The 25,139-nt window shown below is 59.7% G+C and overlaps 1 protein-coding gene across 3 annotated transcripts in view; it reads right to left on the bottom strand.

The window, feature by feature from the left end:
* FRMD5 (FERM domain containing 5) overlaps window positions 1-25,139 on the bottom strand; it is a 58,323-nt gene that overhangs the window by 7,532 nt on the left and 25,652 nt on the right. For 2 of the 3 annotated variants that reach the window (XM_063412708.1, XM_063412706.1), the window contains exons 2-7: window positions 7,505-7,609; window positions 6,076-6,118; window positions 5,547-5,625; window positions 3,423-3,520; window positions 2,643-2,766; window positions 1,911-1,998 (exon numbers count right to left, since the gene is read on the bottom strand). In XM_063412708.1, coding sequence (XP_063268778.1) covers window positions 1,911-1,998; window positions 2,643-2,766; window positions 3,423-3,520; window positions 5,547-5,625; window positions 6,076-6,118; window positions 7,505-7,609 — 537 coding nt within the window. The remainder of the gene's footprint in view (window positions 1-1,910; window positions 1,999-2,642; window positions 2,767-3,422; window positions 3,521-5,546; window positions 5,626-6,075; window positions 6,119-7,504; window positions 7,610-25,139) is intronic. The other variant, XM_063412707.1, reaches the window with a different exon arrangement.

A 25,139-nucleotide genomic window follows, 5' to 3' on the forward strand; every position in this document is an offset into this window, starting at 1 on the left:
AGGACTCCAGGGGAGGGGTTGGTGACCACACAGGGAACACCAGGGACAGGCTGGGCTGTAAGAAGGTGGAACGGCTGTGGGTCAGCAGCAGTGCCTGGATTCATCCCCGGGGGTTTGGCCAGCAAATCCCCAGGGAGCTTTTGAGGGGCGCTCAGAACCAAAGCCCCTCTCAGCTGTCAAGGCTGAATGGCCAAAGGCAGAGAGTGCTGACCCCGAGCCCAACACCTGCCCAGGCCAGGGGGGAGCCCAAACTCAGGCTGGCACAGGAGGGACATTCCTGTGTAATTCCTACGTAATTCCTGGGGACAGTCCTGTGTAATTCCTGGGGACATTCCTGTGGACAGTCCTGTGTAATTCCTGGGGACATTCCTGTGTAATTCCTGTGTAATTCCTATGTAATTCCTGTGTAATTCCTGTGCACCCACCCGCCACAGCTCAGGCCTGCTCTGCCCAAAGCGCTTGGGCTCTTTCCCAAATGTGGGAAAATCCCAGGAAAGGAAGCAGGGTCTCGGCAGAAGGACGTATCCTCCTGGGGATGCAGAGGCTTGGGAGGGGTCAGGGGTCCCTACATGGGCTCAACAAAATGTGTGGATGTGGCACTCAGGTGGTGGTCAGTGGTGCCTTTGGCAGTGCTGGGGAATGGGTGGATTCAATGCTCTTTGGGGGCTTTTCCAACCAAAACCATCCCACGGCTCTTTGGCCAGGCAGAAGTTCTGTCCTTCCAAGAAACAGAGGGACCCTGTTATTCTCTCACACACACACACACACACACACATTCCTACAGGGATTTACGTTCAAAACGAGTACCAAGGACAGCCCAGCACTCAGGTGAGCCCTGCTTAAGAAAGGAAGATCTTTGGGTTTGTTTTTTGGGGAGAAAGCTGCAATGAGAGTACCATGAAAACCTCAGACAGGACTGAGTGAAGGGACACTGAACTGAGGGTGAGAGGGAACAGCCCCTCATCCAAACTCTCCACAATCCACTGGAGAGGAGAGAACAGAATCAGCCTCATTTAACTTTGGTTTCCAGATCCTTTGAGCGTGTTAATAGCAGCTCTTGATGAATTAGGCAGAATTCTGCTGACAGACATACAAGTGTGTATGTTTGTCCTTAGCTGTTATTAGAACATTAAATTGTGTAATTCAAATATGTTCAAAAGGTTCCAGCAGTAAAAGGATGGCAATTACCTGGCTCTAGCAGCAAAGGTCACAAATGGGTGGGAGCTGGCAAGCCCCTGCTTTAGAGGGAATCCAGAGCAACCCAAACTCTTGGGTACTGAGAAACTGCCCATAAATGAGGAAACCCTCCACAATTTACAGCAACTGTGCATTTATGTGGCACAATTCAGGGCAAAGCCCCAGGGAAAACCCCCAGCACAGGCACTGCCTGAGAGCAGAATTTTCTGTTTGCTTTGTATCCCACATCCATCTCATGTGACGGGATTACCAGGGACCAGAGAGCCACAGCAGTGACATCCTCAGTCAATAAAGAGCATTTCCAGCAGCAAACTGGATTATGGGCTGGGCAGGGCAGAGGGAGGGACTGTCCCAGGCAGATTAATGCCTGCTGGCTCCTCAGACACGTCACTGACCTTGTTGCCTCCAAGGTCCTGCAGGAGAGGAGCAACCCCCCTGTCAGGGCTGTCTGCTCTGAAAACGCTTTGCTGTGGATCCCTGACAGCCCTGGACGGGTCTCAGAGCAGCTCCCCGCTCCCCTCGGGCACTCACTGCCCGGGGATGGGGCTGCACAAGGCTGGCAGCGTCAGCACAGCCCCTGACACTGCCCCAGAGCTGCTGGCAGGTGACAAATGCACTTGGGACAGTCCCTGGCACCTCAGGAGAACATCTCTGGCCACAGAGAGGAATCCAAGCCCAGCAACAGCCTAAGGATGGTTTAGGAGCTGTTTTACCTTGCACGGGTGTGGGTCAACCCCGTAGGTCTCCAGAGTCTGGGCTTTCCTGAGGAAATTCAACTCTGAAGTAGCTGGTGTCTGCCCACTGCAGGAGGGAAAAAATGGGAAAAAAAGGAATATTCCATGGCAGACAGGAAGGTGAAAGGCAGCTGCAGGGGTTCTGTTAGTGATGAAGCATCAGCCACAGCACATTCCCATCAGATTTTCCTGGGATCAGCAGGAGCCCAGCAGGGAAGCCTGGCCCATCCTCTCCTGCCAGCTACACCCACAGGAGCCACTGAACTGGCAGCACTGGGAAGGGTCAAAAGGCACCTGCCAAAGTTAGGGATGAATTCCCTGCTTGCAGCACAAACATCTCATCGGGGGGAAGGAAAGGGGAGCTTGGTGGCAGAGGGCAGCAGCCCCTGGCACAGAAGGACACGACTTTGATGGGGTTTTGGGAAGTTAAACCCACTTTCCTCCCTGGAACCCTCCAGGACACAGCTCCAGAGGCACCAGCAGTGCCATGGGATTTGGGGGATTGCTGATGGTCCCTGGAGAGGGCTGAGGGCAGGAGGGGGTTCATGAGGGCCTCGGTCACTGTCCCCATCCCAAGGTCCCTGGGCTGTGCTGGCTGAGGCGGGAGCAGGTCTGGATGAGACCCCTGAGGGGTGAGGGCTCAGCCCACAGCGTGAGGGAAAACCCAAAGAGGGACAGAAGTGCTCTGAGCATCACCCACAGCTCCCGTACCTCAGCTCAGACTTGTGGATCTCCGCGATTTTCCTCTCCAGCTTCTCCGAGTGCTTGGGGAAGAACTGGAACTTGGAGCTGTAGCCCTCTGGGTGCTTGCCTGGGTCATAGTCCCCAATCTCAGCTGGTGGGAGACAGATCCAGTGGGGAAAAGCAGCACGACAAGAGCACAGTGTGCATCCCAACCCCACAGCATCATCCCAACCCCACAGTGTGCATCCCAACCCCACAGCATCATCCCAACCCCACAGCGTGCACCCCAACCCCACAGCATCATCCTAACCTCACAGTGTGCATCCCAACCCCACAGCGTGCATCCCAACCCCACAGCCTGCATCCCAACCCCACAGCATCATCCCAACCCCACAGCCTGCATCCCAACCCCACAGCATCATCCCAACCCCAGAGTGCAGCCAGGGCTCGGCACAGCCGGGAGCGCCGCTCCGACCCCGCTGTGCTTCCGCTGGGGGATCATTGGTCAGGCATGAACTGCCCCCAGTTCACTTTGCTCTTTGTGTGGCAGTCACCCGGCAGCAGAGGGTCACTGCCCCGAATTTCTGAATTGCTCAAGCTGCAGGAGCAGGCGGGAGGGCAGGGCTGGGTGAGCCAGGGCTGCTCTTGGGGACACCGCACCCCCGCACCGGTGTGGCCTTGCAGGGGGAGCACAGCACCCGCGCCCTCCCTCCCCCAGGCAGCTCTGGGGGTGCCAGGGGTGCCCTGCTGTCAGGGCAATGGTGAAGGGTCCCCAGCAGGACAGGCAGACCCTGCTCAGAGCCTCACCCTGCAGGATGTAGGCCGCCAGCAGCGCCGCGTCCGACGTCTTGCACAGGAGGCGCCCGTGGTACAGATCCCTCTTGATCTGCAGGAACACCAAGTACCTGGGCAGGAGGAGAGCCTCTTCATTAGGCACCATTTCGGTTACCCAAACAGAGAGTTTAGACAAGGAATATCTGCCCCCTGACACCTCTCTGCCAGCAGCCCATTCACCAAACACGGCTGGGCTGATCCTGGCCAGGACTGGGGCTCAGACCCACATCCCAGCCCCATTCCAGCCCACGGTGTTCCAGGCACGCTGCTCTGGGGCCAGCACATGACCCGAGGGCTGGAGGAGACCTCCATGGGCCTGGGCCCCCACCGTGTTTCTCTGCCCAGCTGTGAGCCCCAGCCCACCAAGGTGCCCGATGCTCTGAAGGGGGTCTCATGATCCAGAGCCCACCAGCATCTGCTGCGTTTTCCCAGGATGTTCAGCTTCCCCACAACGTGATTTTCTCCTTCCCAAACTTTCTGTGCCCTTGTAGGTCTTGGTGTGTGCACCCATGTCCCTCCTCCGTGCTCACCAGGACCAGCACCGCATCACCAGGGCCAGCTCACTCCTGTGCTCCCCATCCCTGTCTCTGTGCCCAGTTAAAGGACAAACTATCTCGGAAAAATCACATATTCCAACAAATTTAAACGTAAGTAACATTTTGGGCTGCGTCATGTGGCATTCAGGAAAACCTTTAGCTGGTAAAAGATAAGTCATGGAGGGAAGGAGCAAAAGGGAGCACTTGGAAATGAATTTAAATAACCAGACTCTCACTCTGCAGTCCTCAGTCACGCCTCATTGCTCAAATCTGAGTTTATGATGAGGTAAACCATTAATTTTCATAGATCAAGCACATTAAAGAGAGATCTTGGTATTAAAGTGGACTCAGTCCAGGGAAAAGTGAATTTTAAGCCCGGGTTCCAGCTGCAGCTGCAGGCACACCCCAAAGGGCAGCAAGCAGGGGCAGCTTACCTGCATGAGGGCCTCAGCCTGGACCTGTGCAGGGTGGCAGAAGGCAGAGTTAGACAAGGCCTGGGGAGGAAATCCTCCTCTGTATTCCACCCCTGCCATGGGCAGGGACACGCTGGGCCAGGCTGCTCCAGTGCCAGGGCCTCACCAGCCCCACAGAGAAGAATTTCTTCCCCATGTCCCATCTCACCCTCCCTGTGGCAGTGGGAAGCCATCGCCCCTTGGCCTGGCACTGCAGACTCTTGTCCAAAGCCCCTCTCAGACCTCGTGGAAGGGGCTCTTGGGGCTCCCCACTGAAGGTGCCCGCTCAGAACCCCTCAGTGGAGGCTCCAGCCCAGGCAGAGCTACCCAGGGGCCGGGGCTGTTGGAGATCCACCACCACAGCTCATTTCCCAAAGCTGCTGCCGCTGCTCTGCGTGTCCTTCCTGCTGGCAGGAAGAGCAGCACGAAGAGCCCCTAAAGATAGAAGCTCAGGAGAGGCTCTGCCAGCTCTGCGTGGCAGCGCTCCCCGAGCGGCCGCGCTCCTGACGTCAGAGCCGCACGGCTGCCTGCTCCAGGCCATCTCAGGGGACCTGGGGACACTCAAACCTTCCCCAGCCAGCACAACAAGGACACCCCGAGCTGGGCATGTGCTTGGGCAGGGCACCCGTGGCTGGTTACAAGTGCCAGCGGAGGGCTCTGAGCAGCAGCCGATGGTGTCACGGGGCTCTGCCCTGGGATGTGGGTTTGGAACTGGCTGCACCCAAACACCAACCCAGGGGCTTCAGTCATAGAGCCCAGGGATGGTTCTGGCAGGAAAGGACCTTAAAGCCCCTCCAGTGCCACCCCTGCCATGGCAGGGACACTTCCCAGTGTCCAGCCTGGCCTTGGGCACTGCCAGGGATCCAGGGACAGCCACAGCTGCTCTGGGCACCCTGTGCCAGGGCCTGCCCACCCTCAGCCTGTGCTCCCCCCCGGGCACAGGTGGGGACTCCTGTGCTTTTCCCCCACAGCAGGAACAACCCCAAAGCCTCCGGGATGGTGGGGAAATCCCAGTGGCTGCTGCTCTTCCCCGACTCCCAAATGAGCTTGTCCATGAGCCCCAGCCCCACTGCTGGCGCTGGCCTGTCCCCAGCAGTGCCCACCCTCACCTGGTGATCTCCTCCTTCAGCGCCGCGGGGTCCATGGGGTAGAACTTGACACGGAAGCACATGGTGAAGGGAGGCTGGGCTGCAGGAGCAGGGACACCGTGTCACCACAGGGCAGGGCTTGTCCCCGTCCCCCTGAACCACCCTGCTCCAGCCAGATCCTGCCTGCGGCCCCACCTGTCTTGCTCCTCCCAGGCTGCCTTGGTAAGGAAGGGCAGACACTGCTCTCTGAGTGGCCATGGGTACAGCAATGCCCCTGAAAAAGCTGTGGGGGGCCAGTGGCTCTGTCTGCCCTCCACCCAACCCACTCCCCAAATGTCACTTCCTCACCCCCGTCATTCCTGCCCTGCTCTCGGTGCAGCCTGGTGGCCTGAGCTGGCCTGGGGACAATCCTGCTCTCAGCCCGCCAGAGCAGCTTCTGGGGGAGCCTGTTCTGGGAGAGGGGCTGGGGAGTGACCCCGGAGCTGGGAAACGGGAACCCCTCTGAGGTGAAAGGAGCACAGGGTCTGCCCAGACCACCTGCAACACTCACCCCGCATCTGCTTCACAACCGACTTGGTAAACTCCAGCCAATGCTGAAAGGGAAAGAAGGTAATTAAAGGTGATTAAAGGCTGACAGCTATGACTTGATAAGGTGGGGAGGAGGAGGATGAGGAGGGTTCTGCTCTGGGTGAGAAAAGCCACCTGAGTGTCTGTGAGTGGCCCTGGAAGGCAGCAGGGCGTTACAGCCGAGCCAGAGGAGCCCTGGGGCAGGAATTGGTTGTTCTGTGGCTCACACTGATCAGTGGGGAGCGCAAGGCAGGGCTGTTATCAGCGGCTGTGCCTGCGAGCCCACAGCGGTTCTCATTCACAGCCCGGGGCTCCGAGGGCAAGGAGGGACTGAAGGGACACAGGGCAGAGCTGTGTCCCCGCCTGTCCCCGGAGAAGTGGCAGAGCTCGCTCCCAGCGCCCTGCCCGGGGCCCCGGTTGGCCGTGCCCCAGCTCTGTGGCCCGGCTCTGTGCCCGGCTCTGTGCCCCGGCTCTGTGCCCGGCTCTGTGGCTCTGTGCCCGGCTCTGTGGCCCGGCTCTGTGGCCGGCTCTGTGGCCGGCTCTGTGGCCCGGCTCTGTGCCCAGCTCTGTGCCCAGCTCTGTGCCCGGCTCTATGCCCCGGCTCTGTGCCCGGCTCTGTGCCCGGCTCTATGCCCCGGCTCTGTGCCCGGCTCTGTGGCCGGCTCTGTGCCCGGCTCTGTGCCCGGCTCTGTGCCCCGGCTCTGTGCCCGGCTCTGTGGCCCGGCTCTGTGCCCAGCTCTGTGCCCAGCTCTGTGCCCGGCTCTGTGCCCCGGCTCTGTGCCCGGCTCTGTGGCTCTGTGCCCGGCTCTGTGCCCCACCCGCGGGCCGCGCTGCAGGACACGGATCCGTGCCGGGAGCTGGCTCAGCCCAGGGCCCGCCTGCCTCTGCCTCCTGCCCTCGCTCCTCTCGCTCTCCATCGCCCGAGGCAGCACTCGGGCTTTTGGAGCTGTCAAATGGCCCGATCTCGGTGTTAAAACGCGAACCTTGCTGGAAATGGTTCCGCAGACGCTGCCAGGGGACCTCGCTCTGCTTCACAGCAGCGCCAGTTCTCACTCTGCACCTCGGGGTGCCTCAGCCCCGCGCAGGGTCCCGGCAGAGCCCCGGGCACAGATCCCGCCCGAGGCCGGGCTCCCGGGGAACCGGGACAGCGGCGCTGCTGCCGCCAGGGCCGGCTGCACCCCAGAGCCCTCCCTGGAGGGTCCCCGGGGGCTGAGGGGGCCAAGAGCGAACCCCTCTGCCCTGGCAAAGGAACGGCCCCACCGGAGCTGCCAGAGCCCCCCGGCCCAGCAGCGGGGCGGGGGAGAGCTGCTGGGGGAGGGCCCCCACCAGATTTTGTCCCAGACCTCTGCCTCGGAGCCCGGTTTTGGGGTGCCAGGACAAGGCTGAGCCCCGCTCCCCCCGCCCTGTCTCACCCTCTGCTTGTCGGGGTCCACGAAGCGGATGCCGAAGTAATCCTTCTCCAGCAGGTTCAGGTGGTGGCACAGGAGGTCGAACAGGTACTGGCCCTTGGCATCTCTCTGCGGGACAAAGAGGCTCCGTGACAGCACGGGGGGCGCTGGGGCAGGGCCTGGGGGTGCGTGGGGGGCCTGGGGCCGGTGAGATGACCCCGAGGACAGCGCAAACCCCTCACAGCGCCCCGAGTGACACCTGCGGCTCCGGAGCCGCCTCTGCCCCACCCGAGGGGCACCTGGGCCAGCTGTGCCCCCCAGATTTGGCCATCACACCCCAAAACTCTCCTCCTCCTCCTCCTCCTCCTCCGCTCCGCCCGGGGCTCAGAGCCCCGTTTGCTTTGCCAATGGCCCATCATCGTTCGAGCCATTAGCGCGTCCCGTTTGTCTGTCTGTCTCCCGGCAGAATTCCCGAGGGATTGGCGCCGCGGGCAGCCCCGGGCTGCTGAATGTGCGCCCGGCGGGGCCGCTCCGCGCATCTCCGCCGATCAAAGGCCGCTCCTGACAGCCTCCCTCCTCCCCACAAACACCGGGAGCGCAGCGCTTCCTGACAGATACACGGAGCACACGCCTTATCTGATCAAACAAGTGCGTTATCTGATCAAAGAGCCGCTCAGCAGACACGGGCTGCGGAGGGAACCCCACGGGACAGCATTAACCCGTTCCTGGGCCCGCTGCCGCAGGAGGAATGAGTTTGTGCTGTAAATGAAGAGGTTCCACAGCGGTTCCACGCCCCGGGGCCCGGGCTGGCAGCCCCGGGGATGCAGTGCCGGTCCCGGCTGCAGACCCGGCCCGGCCCGGCCCTGCGGGGCACCGGGGACGAAGCAGCTCCGCAGAGAGGCCGGGGAGGGCCTGGCGCTCTCCTGGAGGAGCCCGAGCTCCAGCCTGGAGCCTGCCCCTGCCGAGGTAAAGCACAAAACTGAGGGTGGAAAGGCCCTCCAAGACCATCGAGTCCAACCATGCCCCAGCACTGCCAAGGACACCACCAATCCATGTCCCCAGGTGCCACCTCCACGCGGGTTTAAAGCCCTCCAGGGACGGGGCTCCAGCCCTTTGTAGGGAGAAGTTTTCCCAATGTCCAACCTGAGCCCTCCCTGGCACAGCCCGAGGCCGTCTCCTCTCATCCTGTCCCGGGAGCAGAGCCCGGCCCCTCTGGGGGTCCCCACTGCTGTCAGGGAGCTGGAGACAGTGGAAAGGGCCCCCCTGAGCCCCCTTTTCTCCAGACCCTTGCCCAGACTCTCCTCTAGACACCGTGCCAGCCCCAGGTTTTGGAGGCAGCACTGGGGTTTGGAGCTGCTGCTGAAGCCCAGCGAGCAGCCCCGCTCCTGCCCCACGGAGCTCAGACCGCGAAATCACTCCCAGCAAGACCCCAGGGACTGCCAGACCCACCTGGGGCCGCGGCTGCAGGAGGGGAGGGGCTGACCCCGCATCCCACAGCATCCTGAGCCTCCTCACCCTCAGAGCGAATTTCACTGGGATGCACTCCAGGCTCCTCTCCCTTCCCCTGCCCCAAACCCGCACGGAGACTGCAGAGTGCTCTCTGCAGTTTTCACAGAGGAATTGCAGGGAAGGACAAACCAGACACTCCCCAGTGCCTGGAATCTGGTGAAAGTGTGAAACCACGGATGGCATTACAGGGAAAATGCTCCCTCTTTGATCTCTCTAACTTGAATTAAACATATTCTAAATTAATCATTAGCAGAATGTCTTTCAGGAAATTATCTGAACTGCCTTTACAAATCACGACTTAAAAGAGGTCCCATTGCATAACACCGGCTTAAATATTCCGTGTTTGGATCTTTATATGTTCTTATGAAACGAGACTCCTGTCTGTCTGAAGGCTTTTGAGGTCAGCCTGCTGGGGTGCCCGGGCTGGCGGGGAGGCCACGGGCAGCCGCTGGCCCACGCTGGGATGCCACGTGCCAGGCTGGCCCCGCGGGTGGCCCCAAGTGCCAACCCCTGCCACGGCCTTCCAGTGTCTGGAGGTGCCCCCAGGAGAGCCAGGAGGGCTCTTCATCATGAACTCTGTGACAGACATGGGGAACGGCTCCCACTGCCAGAGGGCAGGGCTGGATGGGAGATTGGGCAGGAATTGTTCCCTGTGAGGGTGGGCAGGCCCTGGCACAGGGTGCCCAGAGCAGCTGTGGCTGCCCCTGGATCCCTGGCAGTGCCCAAGGCCAGGCTGGACACTGGGGCTGGAGCAGCCTGGGACAGTGGGAGGTGTCCCTGCCATGGCAGGGGTGGAATGGGGGGAGATTTAAGGCCCCTTCCCACCCAAACCAGTCTGGGATTCAGAGATTCTGACTTGGAGCAAACCCTCAGGAGGTGCAGCCGAGCTGAGCCCATGCCAGACACATCTGGCTGCCCTAGGGCACTGTCACCTCTGCTGCTCACAGCTCCGGGGGCAGGCTGGGCTGCAGGGGATAGCCAGGACTGTGTCACCTCTGCTGGTCACAGCTCCGGGGGCAGGCTGGGCTGCAGGGGACAGCCAGGACTGTGTCACCTCTGCTGGTCACAGCTCGGGGGACAGGCTGGGCTGCAGGGCACAGCCGGGACAGCCGGTGGCTCCTGTCACACTGCCCCCAATGGCTCACAGCAGCCCTGACCGAGCCAGGCTGTGCCAGGGATGGGGCGTCTCAACACCTCAGCCTCTCAACAGAGCTCAGCAAACTCCATTTGGGACTCACCTGGCCCTCGAGTGCACCTCGGTGCTGCCAGCCCAGCATCCCCTCCCAGTGCAGGGGGCCCCCGGTGCTCACCACAGCCAGCACAGCCTCTGGGAAGGTCCCTCCTGCCCTGCAGAGCTCCTCAGGAGCCCTGCCTGAAGTGCTGCAAAGCAGAACCGGGGCTCTGCAGGCCACGGGCGCCCGCAGCTCTGCCACCAGCCCAGGGGACTGCTGAACTCTGAGAAGATTAAAGTAACCTGGCATTCTTTGCTTTTCTAAGCATCTCAGCCAAAATTAGGGTCATCCAGAGATAGAAAAATAAACTAAAATAAAAGAGAGAGATTTATAAATAGCAGCTGATCTGAAAATGAACAATTCAGGCAGGAGCCTCCCCGTCCCAGCCCAGAGCAGTGAGCTCACTGGGGGCAGTGGCAGCGCTGCACTGCAGGATGAGCCTGGCCCTGTCCCAGAGTCCTCCTGCAGAGGTTGGTGGCACAGCCTTTTCCCAAACCATTTACCAGGTGCCACGGCGGGGTTGTGTCACTCCAGCTTCTCAGGCAGGAGTGGCACAGCACCGACCCTGAGCCGTGCAAATCTCCTCACTTCCACCCGGCCTGAGCCCCGCTGCCACCCGAGCCTGGCCCTCCCTGGCAACACCAGGGCAGCCCGGCAGCCCCCTGCCCTCCCCACTGCCCTCCCCAGCAGCAGCAGAGGGAGCAGCCCCCTGCCCTCCCCAGGCTCCAGACCCCCACCCCAGCTCTGCATTTGCCCTCCCGGGGCTCAAACTCCGCATCCCCCCCGCTGCTCCACGGATTAAGCCCGGGATTTACAGAAGCAACAGAAGCAGCTGAAAGTGGCTCCTTCCTGCGTTATTTGGGTTGGAAATCTCCTCATGGGCTGCCCACTCGTCCCTGCTTCCTGAGCTTAGGAGGAGATTATTTTTTTTAAAGCAAACCGTCAAAAAAGTCTATTTTACAAAGTGAAGTTTAAGCTTAAGTCTCTTTGGCAGCAACATCTGAGCTGGGAGAGATCAAAGACCCTCCAACTCCACTGCCAACATGAAGAGATTTTCACCAGCAATTTGACTGCAATATTTTGGTTTAAATGCTTCATTTTCCAAGTTCAGCTCCGTGCTGTAGGAGCCCAGGATTTATCATCCCTCGGACAAAGCCGGTGTTGGCTCTGCAGGCAGGGCCCAGCCCTCCTGACTGACAGCTCCCAGCCCTCACTGTCAGCCTGAGCTCTGCTAAGCCCTGGAATGAGGAGGAAATGGGCAAAAATAGGCCTGAGAATATTCATTTCCAGGCAGGGAATGCGCAGCCCAGAAGCCCATGGGGACAGCAGGGGCAGAGGGCTCCCAGGGAGGCACTGACCCTGTCCCAGGGAGGGCTGGAGGCTTCCCCAGGCAGGGATGGGGCTCCCAAGGGACAGGACCTGCTCCCTGCCAGGACAGGGCTCCAGCCTGCACCTCCTGTGACCTGGGGCAGGAGAGAGGGCCCCGAGATCCCAGACTGAGGGGAACAGAGTTGGGATCCTAGAGACCACCCCTGCCACGGCAGGGACACCTCCCACTGCCCCGGGCTGCTCCCAGCCCACCCAACCCGGCCTGGAACATTCCAGGGGTCCAGGGGCAGCCACAGCTGCTCTGGGCACCCTGTGCCAGGGCCTGCCCACCCTGCCAGGGAACAATTCCTGTCCAATGTCAGTTTGAAGCCATTCTCCTATTAAGGTGACAAGAAAAGGTGCTCAGGGAGCCATAGGTGAGGGCAGAACTTCCGGGGATTGCCCACCTGAGCCCTGCCCACCCAAGGAGGCTCAGAGGAAGGCAAAGGGGGTTTTACATAACTCCAGTGTAATCCTGTTATATTTATAGCATATGCATTTCAGTATTAATTCCCTGTTATCTCTAATCCTTCCTCCTCGCTGACACAGTAATTTCTGTCTTCAAGACTTATCTGGGCAGTTTGATCCAGAAGTTAATAAAGCTCTTGAGAAGGAAAGTTCCTAATGAAGGGACCCAGGGAGCCTTTAACTCCAGATTATCGATTCCCCCCTCAATGCTCGGCAGGTTTCAAACCTTTCACAGGCTGGCGTGTGCAGAGGGCTCTCCACGGCTCTCCATCACGGAATTTCAGCCACTGATGTCCTCATTTAGGAAAGTCTGCAGCGGGACAGCGCTTGAGCACATTTTTAAATCCATTAATAACTTGTGCCAGGAGCACTTAGCAGCTCCCAGCAGCATCTGGGGAGGTTTTGCCTCCTCCTCTGATGAGTTTTCCTGACAGCCTCCAAGGGCTTTGGAAAACTTACTCTGTGCTCTGCCCTGAGCTTTCCCAGCCCAGCACTGCGGCTCTCCTGGCACAGCTCTGGCACCTCCCAGCACGGAGCAGGACCCTGAGGCAGCAGGGCAGAGCCGCTCAGTCCTCCCCCAGCCCAGACACTGTCCCTGCAGTTTGCCAGGGGTGGTGGCCCGGGGGGCTGGAGCTGTTCCCTCTCCCTGGCACAGACCCTGGCAGGGGGAAAGGCCCCCCTTGCCGAGCCCCAGCTCTCCCAGCACGGCACAGCAGCTCCCTCACCCCTCCACAGGGCAAGGCAGGGCATCCCCACCTCCAAGCCACGTCCTGGACAAGCACCGACCTGGACTCAGGAGGGTGCAGGGAATGTTCTCAAGCCCTGGGAGCTCTCCAGCACTCCCCTCCCAGTGACTGATGACACGTCACCTTCACTCTGCCACACGCAGCTTTTATGAATTACATTTAGGATTTATAAGTCTATAATTGAGAGGCCCTGAAAATCTCTCTCCATAAAGCCGAACTGGTTTTCCCAATAACTCAATCTCTGTTTTTTCATTCCCGCAGCCTGGAGTGGCTCCATGTGGCTCTTGTTGAATCTGGCACTCCCCTGCCATTAGCATGCAAAAGGCTCTCGGCACAACCAGCTCTGGTGGGGATTGTTTAGAGGCTGATAAACCCGCTCAGAGAGATGCTGGCAGTGAATGCTGAACCCTCAGGAGGGCAGCCCTACCTGCTGGTGCGAGAGGAGCGCTGCTCCTGCAGCCTGGGCGTCTGCAGCCGGCGGGAGGCAGGAACGCTGCCCGTGGAGCTGGGCAGGGGCTGGAGCCCCAGGAGGGGCTGAGGGAGCTGGAAAGGGGCTCAGCCTGGAGAAAAGGAGGCTCAGGGGGGACCTTGTGGCTCTGCACAGCTCCTGACAGGAGGGGACAGCCGGGGGGAGTCGGGCTCTGGGAACAGGGACAGGAGGAGAGGGAACAGCCCCAGGCTGGGCCAGGGGAGGTCAGGGTGGAGATTGGGGAAATTCCTTTGTGGAAAGGGCTGCAGTCCCCATCCCCAGGGCAATTTAAAGGACAATAAATGTGGCACCTGGGGACACGGGTTAGTGTGACCTCGGCCATCTCAGAGTTATTTTCCAGCCTTAACAATTCCATGCCACAGGGCTGGTGTCAAACCCTGCTGCACTTTTGCATTTGTGCCCAGGGATCTGCTGCCTGCCCAGGAGCTCCAGGGCCTGTGCAAGGTGGGATCTGTGCCTGGACCTGGGTTCCACCTTCCCATGGGACCCCAGAGCTGATCCCAGGGCTGCCAGCCTGGCTCAGCACCCTCACTCCAGCAAGGCAGCCTCAGACCTTCTCAAAGCAGCAAACTGGCTGCAGAGCACGGGACAGGCACGGGAGCTGTGCCAGGCACGGTGGGCTCACACCTTCTCTTTGCACCCCTGGAACCCCTGGAGAGCTCCAAGAGGCCTTGGGGAACCCCCTGGGGCAGAGCTCTGCAGGATCCTGGGGGAGCCGTGCTGTGGGAGCAGATCCCATTCCACAGACCGAGCCTGCGGTCTGTGCTGCACACACAGGAGGGGAAACAGAAAATAAAGCAGACAGAAATCTCAGCCTGTGTGTGCCCCCGGCCCCCAGAGCAGCAGGCAGCCCTGGCTCTCCTGGCAGAGCTCCTGCTCGCTCCCCTCCAGCAGCGCCGGGCTCAGGGCAGGCAAGGGAGAAACTGTAAATGCTTCATGAAAAATTCACCTTCCCTGGCAGCGAGGTGCGGTGCTGGGGGCAGCACAGCGCTGAGGGGCCCAGCAGAGCCAGCCCAGCTCTTCCCCAGCCCTCCTGGGTCCTGGCAGTGGGTGGGACACGGCTGCTCCCACAAAGTGTCCCCAGACCGACCCCAGGGTCCCCAGGCCACATCCCGGGGCTGGGCTGGAGGGGGTGCTGAGCTCCCAGCTCATCCCAGCAGGGTTGAATGAGCCCTTTCATTTGCTTGTACTCCACAAGTGTCCCCAGAGCTTTGTTTTTGTATGACAAAAGCCAGTGAATGACTCAGAATGAGCTGTCAGACTGAACCCTGGGCCAGCAGTGTCAGTCAGGCCCTGAGCAGGCAGCCAAACCCCAGGGGAGGGTGCCCATGCCTCCAGCAGGCCCAGTGCCAAGGGTTACAGCTTCCCCCGGATTGTTCCCCAGAGAGGACGTGGATCCCTGCAGGCTCCTGAGGGCAGTGCGGGGTGTGTGGGGTGCTCAGCTCATCCTTCCCAATTTAAAACCAGACCTAAAATAAGACAACAAAAATAAGGGAAAATCCTGACTGCAAACACAAGGCAGACGCTCAAAACGCCAATTCAGGCTCAAAACTAAGAACAGGTTCAAAAATAATTAATATTTCCATTTCCCAGCATTGCACCTCAAGAATAAAGAGAGGAGCTTGAGTGAGGCAAACCAGCCTCGATTTGTGCTACAGGAGTGACCATATGTGGAATCCTTCTGGGAGGCTGCAATCAGCCGGATTAACATGATAATGAACTCTGATTTGCCCAGCCACGGCAAGATCTTTGTCCTGGGAGAAGTGGCACTGCTCCCTGAATATTAACAACCAGGACTCGGATTTTTACTGCCAGGGACAGCCCTGGCTGCAAGGGGGCTCACACGCACGGGAGGTGATTTCCAGGGAGGGGCTGGCGAGCTGTTTTAAGCTGTAAATGATTCCCACTACCAGAGGGGCAGAGAGCAGAAGCTTCCCAATAAACCTGACAGCACCTTGGGCAGCAGATGAGACCCTGACAGCGCTGGGGGACGGGAACCTGCACCACAGGAAGGTTCTTTTATCAATAACCGGGGGTGAGTGGAAAACACCCTGGGCACTGCACGGGGAGCACCTGCACAGGTGAGAGCCCAGCCTCACAGGGCTGGGACATCGCACATCGCAGGAAATGCAGCTTTCCAGAGGGGCTCTGGGAGGGCTGTGCCAGCTCGGGGCAGTCCCTGCAGGGTGGGGATGCTGTGGGAGCCAGGGGCTGCCCAGAAATCACAGCAAGAGCCGCGCTGCTCCCGCTGCCCTTCCCCAGCTCAGCGCAGGGAGCCGGGCACCCCCGGGGTCCGGACAGGGCAGGGCCGGCTCCTGCTCCAAACGCTCCGCAGGCTCGGGGAGCAGCTGGGGGTGGACTCGAGAGCCCGTGTTTTACTCATCACAGCTCCAGACAGGAGCGCGCCCAGCGGGAGCTGGAGCGGGTGGGTGACGGGGCCGCCCCTGGGCTGTGCAGGACCCTGCCCGCTGCCTCCCCGTGCCAGCCCCGCGCTGTGCCACAGCTGGGGCTGTCCTCTGTCCCCTGTGCCACAGCCTGGGCTGTCCCCTGTCCCCTGCCCAGTGCCACCCGGTGCCACCACCCCGATGCCAGTCCCTCCTGGCCATACCCAGTGTGCCACTCTCTCCAGAGGGGCCGTGGCAGCCCTGGCTCACCCCTCAGCCACGTTAAAAACACCTCCAAAACTCAAGCCAACAACCCCCACTTGGCTTTCCGGATGACTCAGAGCCGACTCGCTTCCCCCCGCTCTCCAGGCAGATTTTTCTCTCTTAATGAGGACTGAGGTTGAAAGGGAGGCTGACCTGGAGGTGCGGCAGGTGCTGAGATCGTTCTCCCGCGCATCACAGACCCTGCAGATCCACCAGCTCTTCCCCCAGTTAAGGTTTCAGCCGCCCAGGTCCACGCTGAGCATTTACGGCAGGCTGTGGTTTTGGGAAAGGAGGGGAAGCAGACGGCTCTGGCTGACGTGGGTTCGTTTCTGAAGGCTGCAGCGGCGATATCGGGAGCAGCACAAGGAGGGATGCATTTGTCATCTCGGCAAGGCCCGTGTTCTGCCGCTGGGTATAACGTCTCAAAATACATATTCATTGAAATGCAAATGCCTGCCTTCACCTGGGACCCGACAAACGCACTGAGAAGCGAACACTGACCTTTCCCGTGCCTCTCTACCCCTCCCTCCTTCCCCTGCACCTCAGAGCCTGCCAGGACCCGGAGGAAAGCAGCACCAGCCTGCCAGGAACTCCGACCCACGGAGGGTCTGGGCTGGAAGGGGCTGCACAGCCCCAGCCCGGCCCAGGGGGGCTGCTGGCTCTGTCTGGGGCCAGCTGCAGGAGCAGGGCTCTGCAAGGTGCATCCTGCTGCACCCGGGTCCTGCTTGCTCCCTGCAGTGCCCTGAGGCTCAGGATGAGCAGCCCTGGCCACAGGGACAGCGCCAGCAGGACCACCCCAGTGCAGAGGGGTGGGCTCTGCTCGGCTGCTCTGTTTCTAAAGAAAAGCCCCCAAAGGCCTCTGTCCCTCCAGTCCCACGGCAGTGCCACAGAGGAGCTTTGCAGATGAGCACAAAGCCCTCCCTGGGTGCTGTGACTGGGGGATGGAGATGTGGGCTGGCATCTCCCTGCACACACCACAGGGCACAGAGCTCCAGCCCTCTGGCTGTCCCCAGTGCCACCCCCAGCGTGTCCCCACCTCCCTGCCCGGGCAGCACCGGGCACGGCTCAGCCCCCAGCTGGGCACCACACGGGAGCACACCAGGGGTTTGGCAGGGTCTGCAGGAAGGATGTGCCATCCTCCATGGCAGAGTCCTGCAGGAGCAGGAGGAAAACTCTTATTCCCTCCATTTCCCAAACATCTCCCATTTCCAGCAGGAGCCAGCTGTCCACACAAAGCCAGAGGCAGGATCAGTTGCTCTGTTGGTTTTTTCAAACAGAAGCGAGTGACCTTATTTCTGTGTTCTGTCCCGAGCCCTGGCACCCCCTGCCTTGGCTGCAGCAGTCCCTGGCAGGGGACACTGCGGGGCTGGGGCTGTCCCTGCTGCCAGGCACAGGACACTCGTGCTCTGGGGGAAGATGCTGTTCCAAGCCCCGCTGGCTGTGCCAGCCCAGCCCAGGGGGTGAGAGCAGTGCCCGGTCCCCCAGCCCACAGCACCGAGTCCAGCCCAGGTCACCCAGGGCTTCCCCTTCCCCCTCAGTTCATGGAGAAGGCAGGAAAGGACCAGGAGCCTCCCCCTGGAGCCCTCCCTGGTGGTGAAGGGAGGAGCAGGGAGCAGCCCGCACAGCCGGCCTGCGTTTCTGTCAGCAGAGCCGTTCCCCACGCTGTACCCGGTGAGTGAGAGACCCCAGGGCGCAGGCAGAGCCCTCCCCACTCCGAGCAGCCCCAGTCCTTCCCTGGGAGCAGCACCCCAGGCCCGAGCCCGGGGCCGAACCCCGCCCTGCTGGGCACTGCCCGGATGCCAACGCGTTACCACATCCACCCCGACCAGGAAAGGATCCCAGCTCCTTCCACTAAAGCGTTTGACAAAGCACGGCTGCAGCTGCCGGAGGGGCGGCTGCAGAGCCATGGGCACCGCAGAGAGGAGCCGGGAGTGTCCCCAAGGGAGGGGCACCCCCGGAGCCCCCACGGCCACCTGCCAAGGCCACCCCTGCCACAGGCAGCCAGGAACCACGGGCAACACCAAACTCTGCTGGATAAACATCCAGGGGCCTGCAGAGCACAGAGCCACCCGTTCTTGGTGCCCTCCCTGAGCCCTCCCTGCTCGGTGAGGGGGGCGAGGCAGGGGCAGCACTCGGCTCTGTGCCCAAGCTCCAGCAGCAGCCGCTCCCTGACCAGCTGCCCATCAATTCACACTCAAATCAAGGATCTCCTCCCTGCCCCAGTCTGGCTGGGCACATCCCAGGGCTCAGCACTCCGAGCCCCTGCCAGGTGTGGCTCACCCCAAACCCGTCCCTGCTGCAGGCAGGGGTCATGGGCAGCCAGGGGGACGCTGCCAGCCCAGGACAAACAGAAGGGACTCAGCTCTCACTGGGGTTTCGTTTTCAACTGAAATCCAAACCATTCTCACTCTCAGGATCCTCGGTGGATGCCAGGGCAGTCCCTGGGAGTGCTCCAGGGAGGTGCAGAACGCAGCCCCCAGCCGGGCAGCTGGAGTATTTCTGCTCATGGAAGGAACGTGGGAATTGCAGATGGACAGAGTGCCACCAGCCCTGCCAGGCTTGGCCAGCTCTTTAAACAGACCCCAGCATGTTCAAATTCCTTTGTCACTATTAAAAATCAACTCCTGGCAATGCTAAAAATCAGAGATGAGAAAAGAAACTGTCTGAATTCCACGTCTGTGTCCGTGTCCCAGACAGCCACCCCAGCCAGGGCAGTGACACTGCTTTAAATGCTGCTTAGACAGAATTTCATATTTAGAGACAAAAATAATCCACAGAAACATGGCCCAGAGCTCTCCCAGGGGTCCAGAAGCAGCTGAGCTTGTTCACAACTTGAGTTTCAGGACAGATCTCCACTGACAGCAGCAGTTCCTGGCCCTGCTGCACCTCCCCAGGACAGGGGGCAGCCACCCGAGCCCCCCACGCCACAGGACCTGGGCAGGTCCTGTGCCCGTGACCCCAGAGCAGGACAGGGGCTCTGACTGCTGCCCCTCAGCATCCCCCTGCTCCAGGGCTGGCCCCTGTGCAGGAGCACTCGGGGCACACAGCCCTCTGTGCCAGGGCTGTCCCCTGCTCCAGGGACACGCAGCCCCCCCGGCTGGTGCGTGCTCAGAGCAAACGTGGATTACACGAGCCCGCACAGGATTACTGCTGCTGCTGCTGGGGAAAGCCCATGTTCCCAGCCCAGCTGTCCTGGTAAGCTCCCCCGGAGCCCGGATAAGCCCGGGGATGGCAGGGGCAGTGCTGGGGATGTGGCTGGGGCTGGGATCCCAAAGGGAACCCTGCCCACCCGGCAGGCACAGCCCCACAGGGCACGGAGCTCCTCCAGCCCTGCTCCCAGAGCCCCTGCACCCACAGGGCACACGCTGAGGAGCCAGGCAGGGTCTGTGTGAGCTGAAAGTTCCCTGCAGAACACTCTGGGGTGAGGTGGGAGCCCAGCAGTGAGACCCTTAGGAAGCAGGATGGGCTGGGAGCAGGACCCTGCCAGCAGAGTTTACCTTGTCAGGAGAAAGCAGGGTTGGGTCACAGGCCTGAAGTGACCCATCCACTGTCCATTCTGTCCATTCTGTCCATTCTGTCAGTGCCACAGTCCATCCCAGCTGCTGAGGGAACATTTCCCATCCCCAGAGCCCACGTTTAAAACCCCTGGTGTGACCTGTGGGGCAACATCAGGGCCCACCCAGTAACCTGGGGAGGGGAAAGAGCCAGCAAAGCTGGGTGGGTCTGGCACTGGGCATAACTGGACATTCAGGCCTTCAAGTACAACGAAATCAAGGAGATGGAGGTTGTAGAATCGTGCAAATATTTATGTTGGAAAAGCCCTCCAAGAGCATCGAGTCCAACCCTTCCCCCAGCACTGGGATGGAATTGAATGCTCTGGCTCCCGAGTTTATTTTAAAACAGGGGCCTGCAGAGGCAATAAAAATAATTACAGTAATGAAGTCATTGTGCCTGCACTATCACATTGGATTATCTCAGGGCTGACACAAGATGAGTCCCCGAGGAAAAGTCTCCCTTTGCTCAGCGAGTCAGGAGTGCTGCCAGGACAGCCTGGGCACTGCCAGGGCCAGCACAGCCCCTGGGCACTGCCAGGACAACCCAGGCACTGCCAGGGCCAGCACAGCCCCTGGGCACTGCCAGGACAGCCCGGGCACTGCCAGGGTCAGCACAGCCCCTGGGCACTGCCAGGACATCCCAGGCACTGCTGGGCCCGCTGCCACCATGGAAGCTCCATCAGAAAAATTCCTCTCCTCCCTGTGCCCCCTGAGGGGCAGCCCCCTTGTCCCAGCACAGAAATGTCCCTTTTGCAGCCCCCTGGTGCCAGCTGCTCCCTCAGCCCGGCTGTCACCGTGCCCGAGGAGCTCTGGCTGCTCTCCAGGGGCGCCGTGCTGGCTGCAGGGCACTCTGCAGCCCAGGCGTGCTGTGCCAACCCTGCCCCGTGCCCTGTGCTCGCCCCGTCCACCCTGCAGGGACAAGGGAGGGTGAGACAGCGCCTCTGGCATGGCTGGGCTGCCGCGGAGGGAAAATCCTCCTGTCCGGCCTCGGGCCCCGCAGGGACTCCCGGGGAGGAGAGGGACGGCTGGGCAGTGACTCAGCTCTGCCCACGCAGCCCCACATCCCCGGCTGGGGCTGTGGGGAACAGGAGCCCCAACACCAAAGAAACCCCGCTCCTTTAGGCACAGGCAAGCAGGAGCATCCCAGCAGCTTCCCAGCTTCCTCCATCCCGGGGATGCTTCCCTGAATTAAAGCCTCTCCTGGCTGGGAGCTCACACCAGCAGCTGGTCATGAATTTTCACCCACTGGAGCAGCCAGACCAGGGGAGAACACCTGAGTTCGGCTTGGAGAAGGCTCCGGGGAGACCTCAGAAAGCTGGAGAGGGGCTGGGGACAGGGCTGGAGGGACAGGACACAGGGAATGGCTCCCACTGCCAGAGGGCAGGGATGGACGGGATTTTGGGCAGGAATTGTTCCCTGGCAGGGTGGGCAGGTCCTGGCACAGGGTGCCCAGAGCAGCTGTGGCTGCCCCTGCATCCCTGGCAGTGCCCAAGGCCAGGCTGGACACTGGGGCTGGAGCAGCCTGGGACAGTGGGAGGTGTCCCTGCCAAGGACAAGACGGGTTTTAAGGGCCCTTCCCACCCAAACCAGTTTGCAGGAAACCTGTAAAAAATCCAGTTCCAACTAAGCTCAACTCCTCCCTCATTGTCAGTTGTGAGCAATCACCAGGCCCTGGGGGCAGAGACCCCTCCCCTGCCCAGCTGCCCCATCCCAGAGCAGGGAGAGGCAGCAGGAGCACCCTGGGGCTCCTTCCCCCTCCCAGATGATCTCGTACCACCGAGGGCCTTTCTGATTATTCACGTTAAAAAGGGCCCTCAGCCCCCTCGGCAATATTTACCTTCCTTAATTAAAGATGGCAGCAATAAACATGAAATATGGACAAAAGGAGGTTTTAATAAATGCTGCCTCAGGGAGCCCAGAGCCAGCCTGGAAACACTTCACGTCTGCTGCTGCATTGTTATGGAATTCGAACAATATATGGCCACATAAAAGCAATATTAAAAATAATTACCATAAATTAGGCTCGGGTAGGCTGGAGGCCCCCAGCTGGGGGGGAAGTGCCTTCCCACAGATTTTTGAGGAAAAGCCACGTGCCTGCTCCATCCGACAGGAGAACCCAATGCTGGCACCGCCTTCCAACACAATAAATAACAATAAATAACAATAAACGCTTTTCTGCCTCCCATTCCCGCTCTCAGTTGCAGATTTCAAAGTGGCTAAACCTGAAATAACTAGTCAGTGCCTGATTAGTTTTCCCCTGCCCTGTGGAGCAAGGACCCAGCTCCCAGTCAGGATTCAAATATTTGCATTCAGGAAGACAAAACTCTTGGCAAAGTCCAGGTCTAAGCACTTAAACTGGAATTTCTTTGGGCATTTCAGGGTTATGCAGAAACTCATCATGTTTTACACCTCCACAGGAGAAGGCTCCAAAGCCTGATGGAAAACAGGACCCTGGCAATAAATAAGGAGGAGGAATGTCTCCATGGGCAAACCCCATCCTCTGACCCTGATCCAACGAAGGATCCACTGAGAGCAGAGGACAGGCACCCAAATTGGTGAAAAATGAACCCTGTCAAATCTGCTTGAGCTTTTGATGAGTTTAAAAATTGGTTAATAAAGGCAACAGTGCCAATTTAATAGATTTAGACTCTGGCAGACACTTAACCTGGTATGGCATGGCATTTTGATTAAAAATTAGAATGATACAAGAGCAACATGACACGCACTAACAGGATTAAAAGCTGGCTGCAACGCAATTAGGATGCTGCAGCTGCTGGGTGGCTTACCAGGGATCCTTGGGAAAACAGGTCCAGTTCCCAGGGTTTAAGCAGGAAGCCACAAGAAGCTGAGGCAGGGCTGTGCAGTTGGCAGAGGGTGCCAGGTCACTGGAACTGGGAATTAAATGCGAGTTAAAAATCGGCAGCCAAGCCGTGGCTGCCCAGCCCCTGGGATGCTCCAGGCCAGGTGGGGTTTGGAGCGCCCTGGGGCTGTGGGAGGTGTCCCTGCCCACGGGGGAGTTTCAGGTCCTTTCCAGCCCAAACCATTCCGGGGTCTGGGATTTTCTCTCTGCCAAGCAAAGTGCACACACCGGGGAAGGGGAAGGACGGGCACCCCTCTCCTCATTCCCTCAAATGCAGCAAATCCTGCCCCAAATTCAAGGCCCCATCAGGAGGGGGATGCTTTGCAGACGGTGGGAATTGAAACTGGGCCCGCAGCACATCTCAGGGGAGCTGCAGCACATCTCAGGGGAGCTGCAGCACATCTCCAGCTCCTCCTCTGAGAGCTCGCAGTCCACAGCAGCAACCTGTCCTGGGAGTGACCACAGCCAGCACTGGCCACAGGGAGTGACCACACAGCCACAGGGAGTGACCACAGGGAGTGACCACAGGGCCCTGTTCTGCTCCTGGCCTTCCCTTCTCTGGGAATATTGAATATTGAATATGGAAGTGTTGTCCTGGCTCCCTTTGCAGAGCTCCACGCTGTACAAACAGCATTAAACTGACTGCAGTAAGCTGATTAATTCCATCCTGGCTCTCTGCAAAGAGCCACAGACAACTCCAGTTCCACCCAGACTCAGCTATTTTGAAGTCACCAGATAACTCCGACTTCTAATTTTATCTGTTGAATAAAAGAAGCCAAAAAGCCCCACGGAATGACAGGCATGCATTACCAACAGCGTGTGATAAACCAGGCCCGTGGCTTTTGGGAGCTTGAATCAGATGAGGAGAGACAAAACCTCCATCTTTTCCCTGAGTAAATCCTTCCCACACCTTTAACACTTTCTGTTAAAGTAACACTCAGTCCTGCCAACGTTACACCAACGTCACCCCCGTGACCAGATCTGGTGGTATTTTGGGCACTAACCAGGATTAAATCCACATTTAACACCTGGCTTCTCCCCTAAATCCCTCTACCTCCTTCCACCTCAACTGAACTTGTAAAATCACAGTTTCTCGTCTTCTGTTTTTCACTTTTTGTTGCTTTGTGTAGTAGTCACTCCAGGCTGGGTGAACAGCCTGGCTCCAGCAGCCGTCCCAGATCCCTCCAGGTGCCTCAAGACAAATGTGCAAATCTAGGTAGGCAGAAAGGCCAAGGTTTTGCCCATTTTAGCATCAGAGCCCAGCACCCTGCTCACCTCTGGCCCTGTCACCACCCCAAATGTGCAGAGTGCCCTCCCCGAGCCGCGTGCCTGCAGCACAGGCCGGGGCTGCCGGGGCAGCACTCGTCACGCCGATGCTTTTGGACTAATTACTGCTATAAAAAGCAAAAAGCTGTCACAGAGAATTATTCAGCTTCTGCAAGAGTGAAACAGAGACACGTCTGGGAGGAAATGGTGCCCCTTCAGACTCCAGTGGTGCCTGCAAGGACTAACTCAACCCTTGCAGCACCCACCGATGACATTATTGACTGCACCCACCCCAAAATGTTCCCAGTGCAGGGAAATGAGGTGGAAGGCAGCTGGTGGTGCAGGAGAGGCTTGGGGAGCGAGTCCCAGGAGGAGGGGTTCTGTTATTGGAGTCACAGCTCCACAGGATGGTTTGGCTTGGGTGGGAAGGGACATTAAATCCCACCCAGTGCCACCCCTGCCATGGCAGGGACACCTCCCACTGTCCCAGGCTGCTCCCAGCCCTGTCCACCCTGGCCTTGGGCACTTCCAGGGATCCAGGGACAGCCACAGCTGCTCTGGGCACCCTGTGCCAGGGCCTGCCCACCCTGCCAGGGAGCAATTTCTCCAGAATGTCCCATCCTACCCTGCCCTTGTTCAGTTTGAAGCCACTGCCCCTGGTGCTGTCACTCTGTCCCTTGCCCAAGGCCACTGCCAGGCTCAATCCTGCTGCTCCCTGCACCACCAGAGCTCATCCTGCCCACAGCCACCGGGCAGGTCCCACCCTGCTCCCAGGGACTCAATCTGCTCCTGCCCGGACACCACAAACAGCCCCACACAGCCCCAGGGCCAGGGGGGTGGGAGGCAGAGTCTGCCCCAAAATCCCTGAGCTCTCCTTCCTGGAGTGCCTGGGGTCTGCAGAGGGTGCTCTGCAGTGAACCTGCACCGCTCCGCTCCCTCCAGCCCCTCCTCCACCCGCCCACACCTGCCCTGGCAGCCCCCAAAACCTCCAAACCACATTCAGAGGGAGCAGCACAGGCAGAGTAACACAGAAATCCCTCAAAACCAGAGGAATTAACCATCTATTAATTGTCCTGGGGCAAAAAACCACAACGAGCTCATTTTTGGCTGAGCTGTTTCTGACCACAAAATCTCTTTCATGTCACGGCCTCTTCCCCTCCTTCCACTGACTTGGGTTTCCAGTTTGTTCACTCCAAAGCCTCCCTCTGTGTTTCCATTTAAATTTTCACCTTCACTGATTTCCCGAGCAAAAAGCCAGGGCTGAGGCAGGAGCTGAGGAATCCTCACACGGGGCTGCTGCAGGGGCACAGCTGGAGCCCGCAGAGCCCGGCAGGGCTGTGCCCAGCCCTGGGTCAGCTCCCACTGCAGGAGCACCCCAGCACCCAGGGGTGCCCACCCACCTCCTTCCTGCACAGGGAACTGTTCCCGGCCAGGCTGGGCAGGCTTGGAGCCATGGCAGGGGTGGAATGAGATGGACTTTAGGGTCTCTTTTGCTGTGCAAACACCCACAGCAACCAT

Source organism: Prinia subflava, chromosome 15 (genome assembly GCF_021018805.1).
Source record: "Prinia subflava isolate CZ2003 ecotype Zambia chromosome 15, Cam_Psub_1.2, whole genome shotgun sequence".
NCBI lineage: Eukaryota > Metazoa > Chordata > Aves > Passeriformes > Cisticolidae > Prinia > Prinia subflava.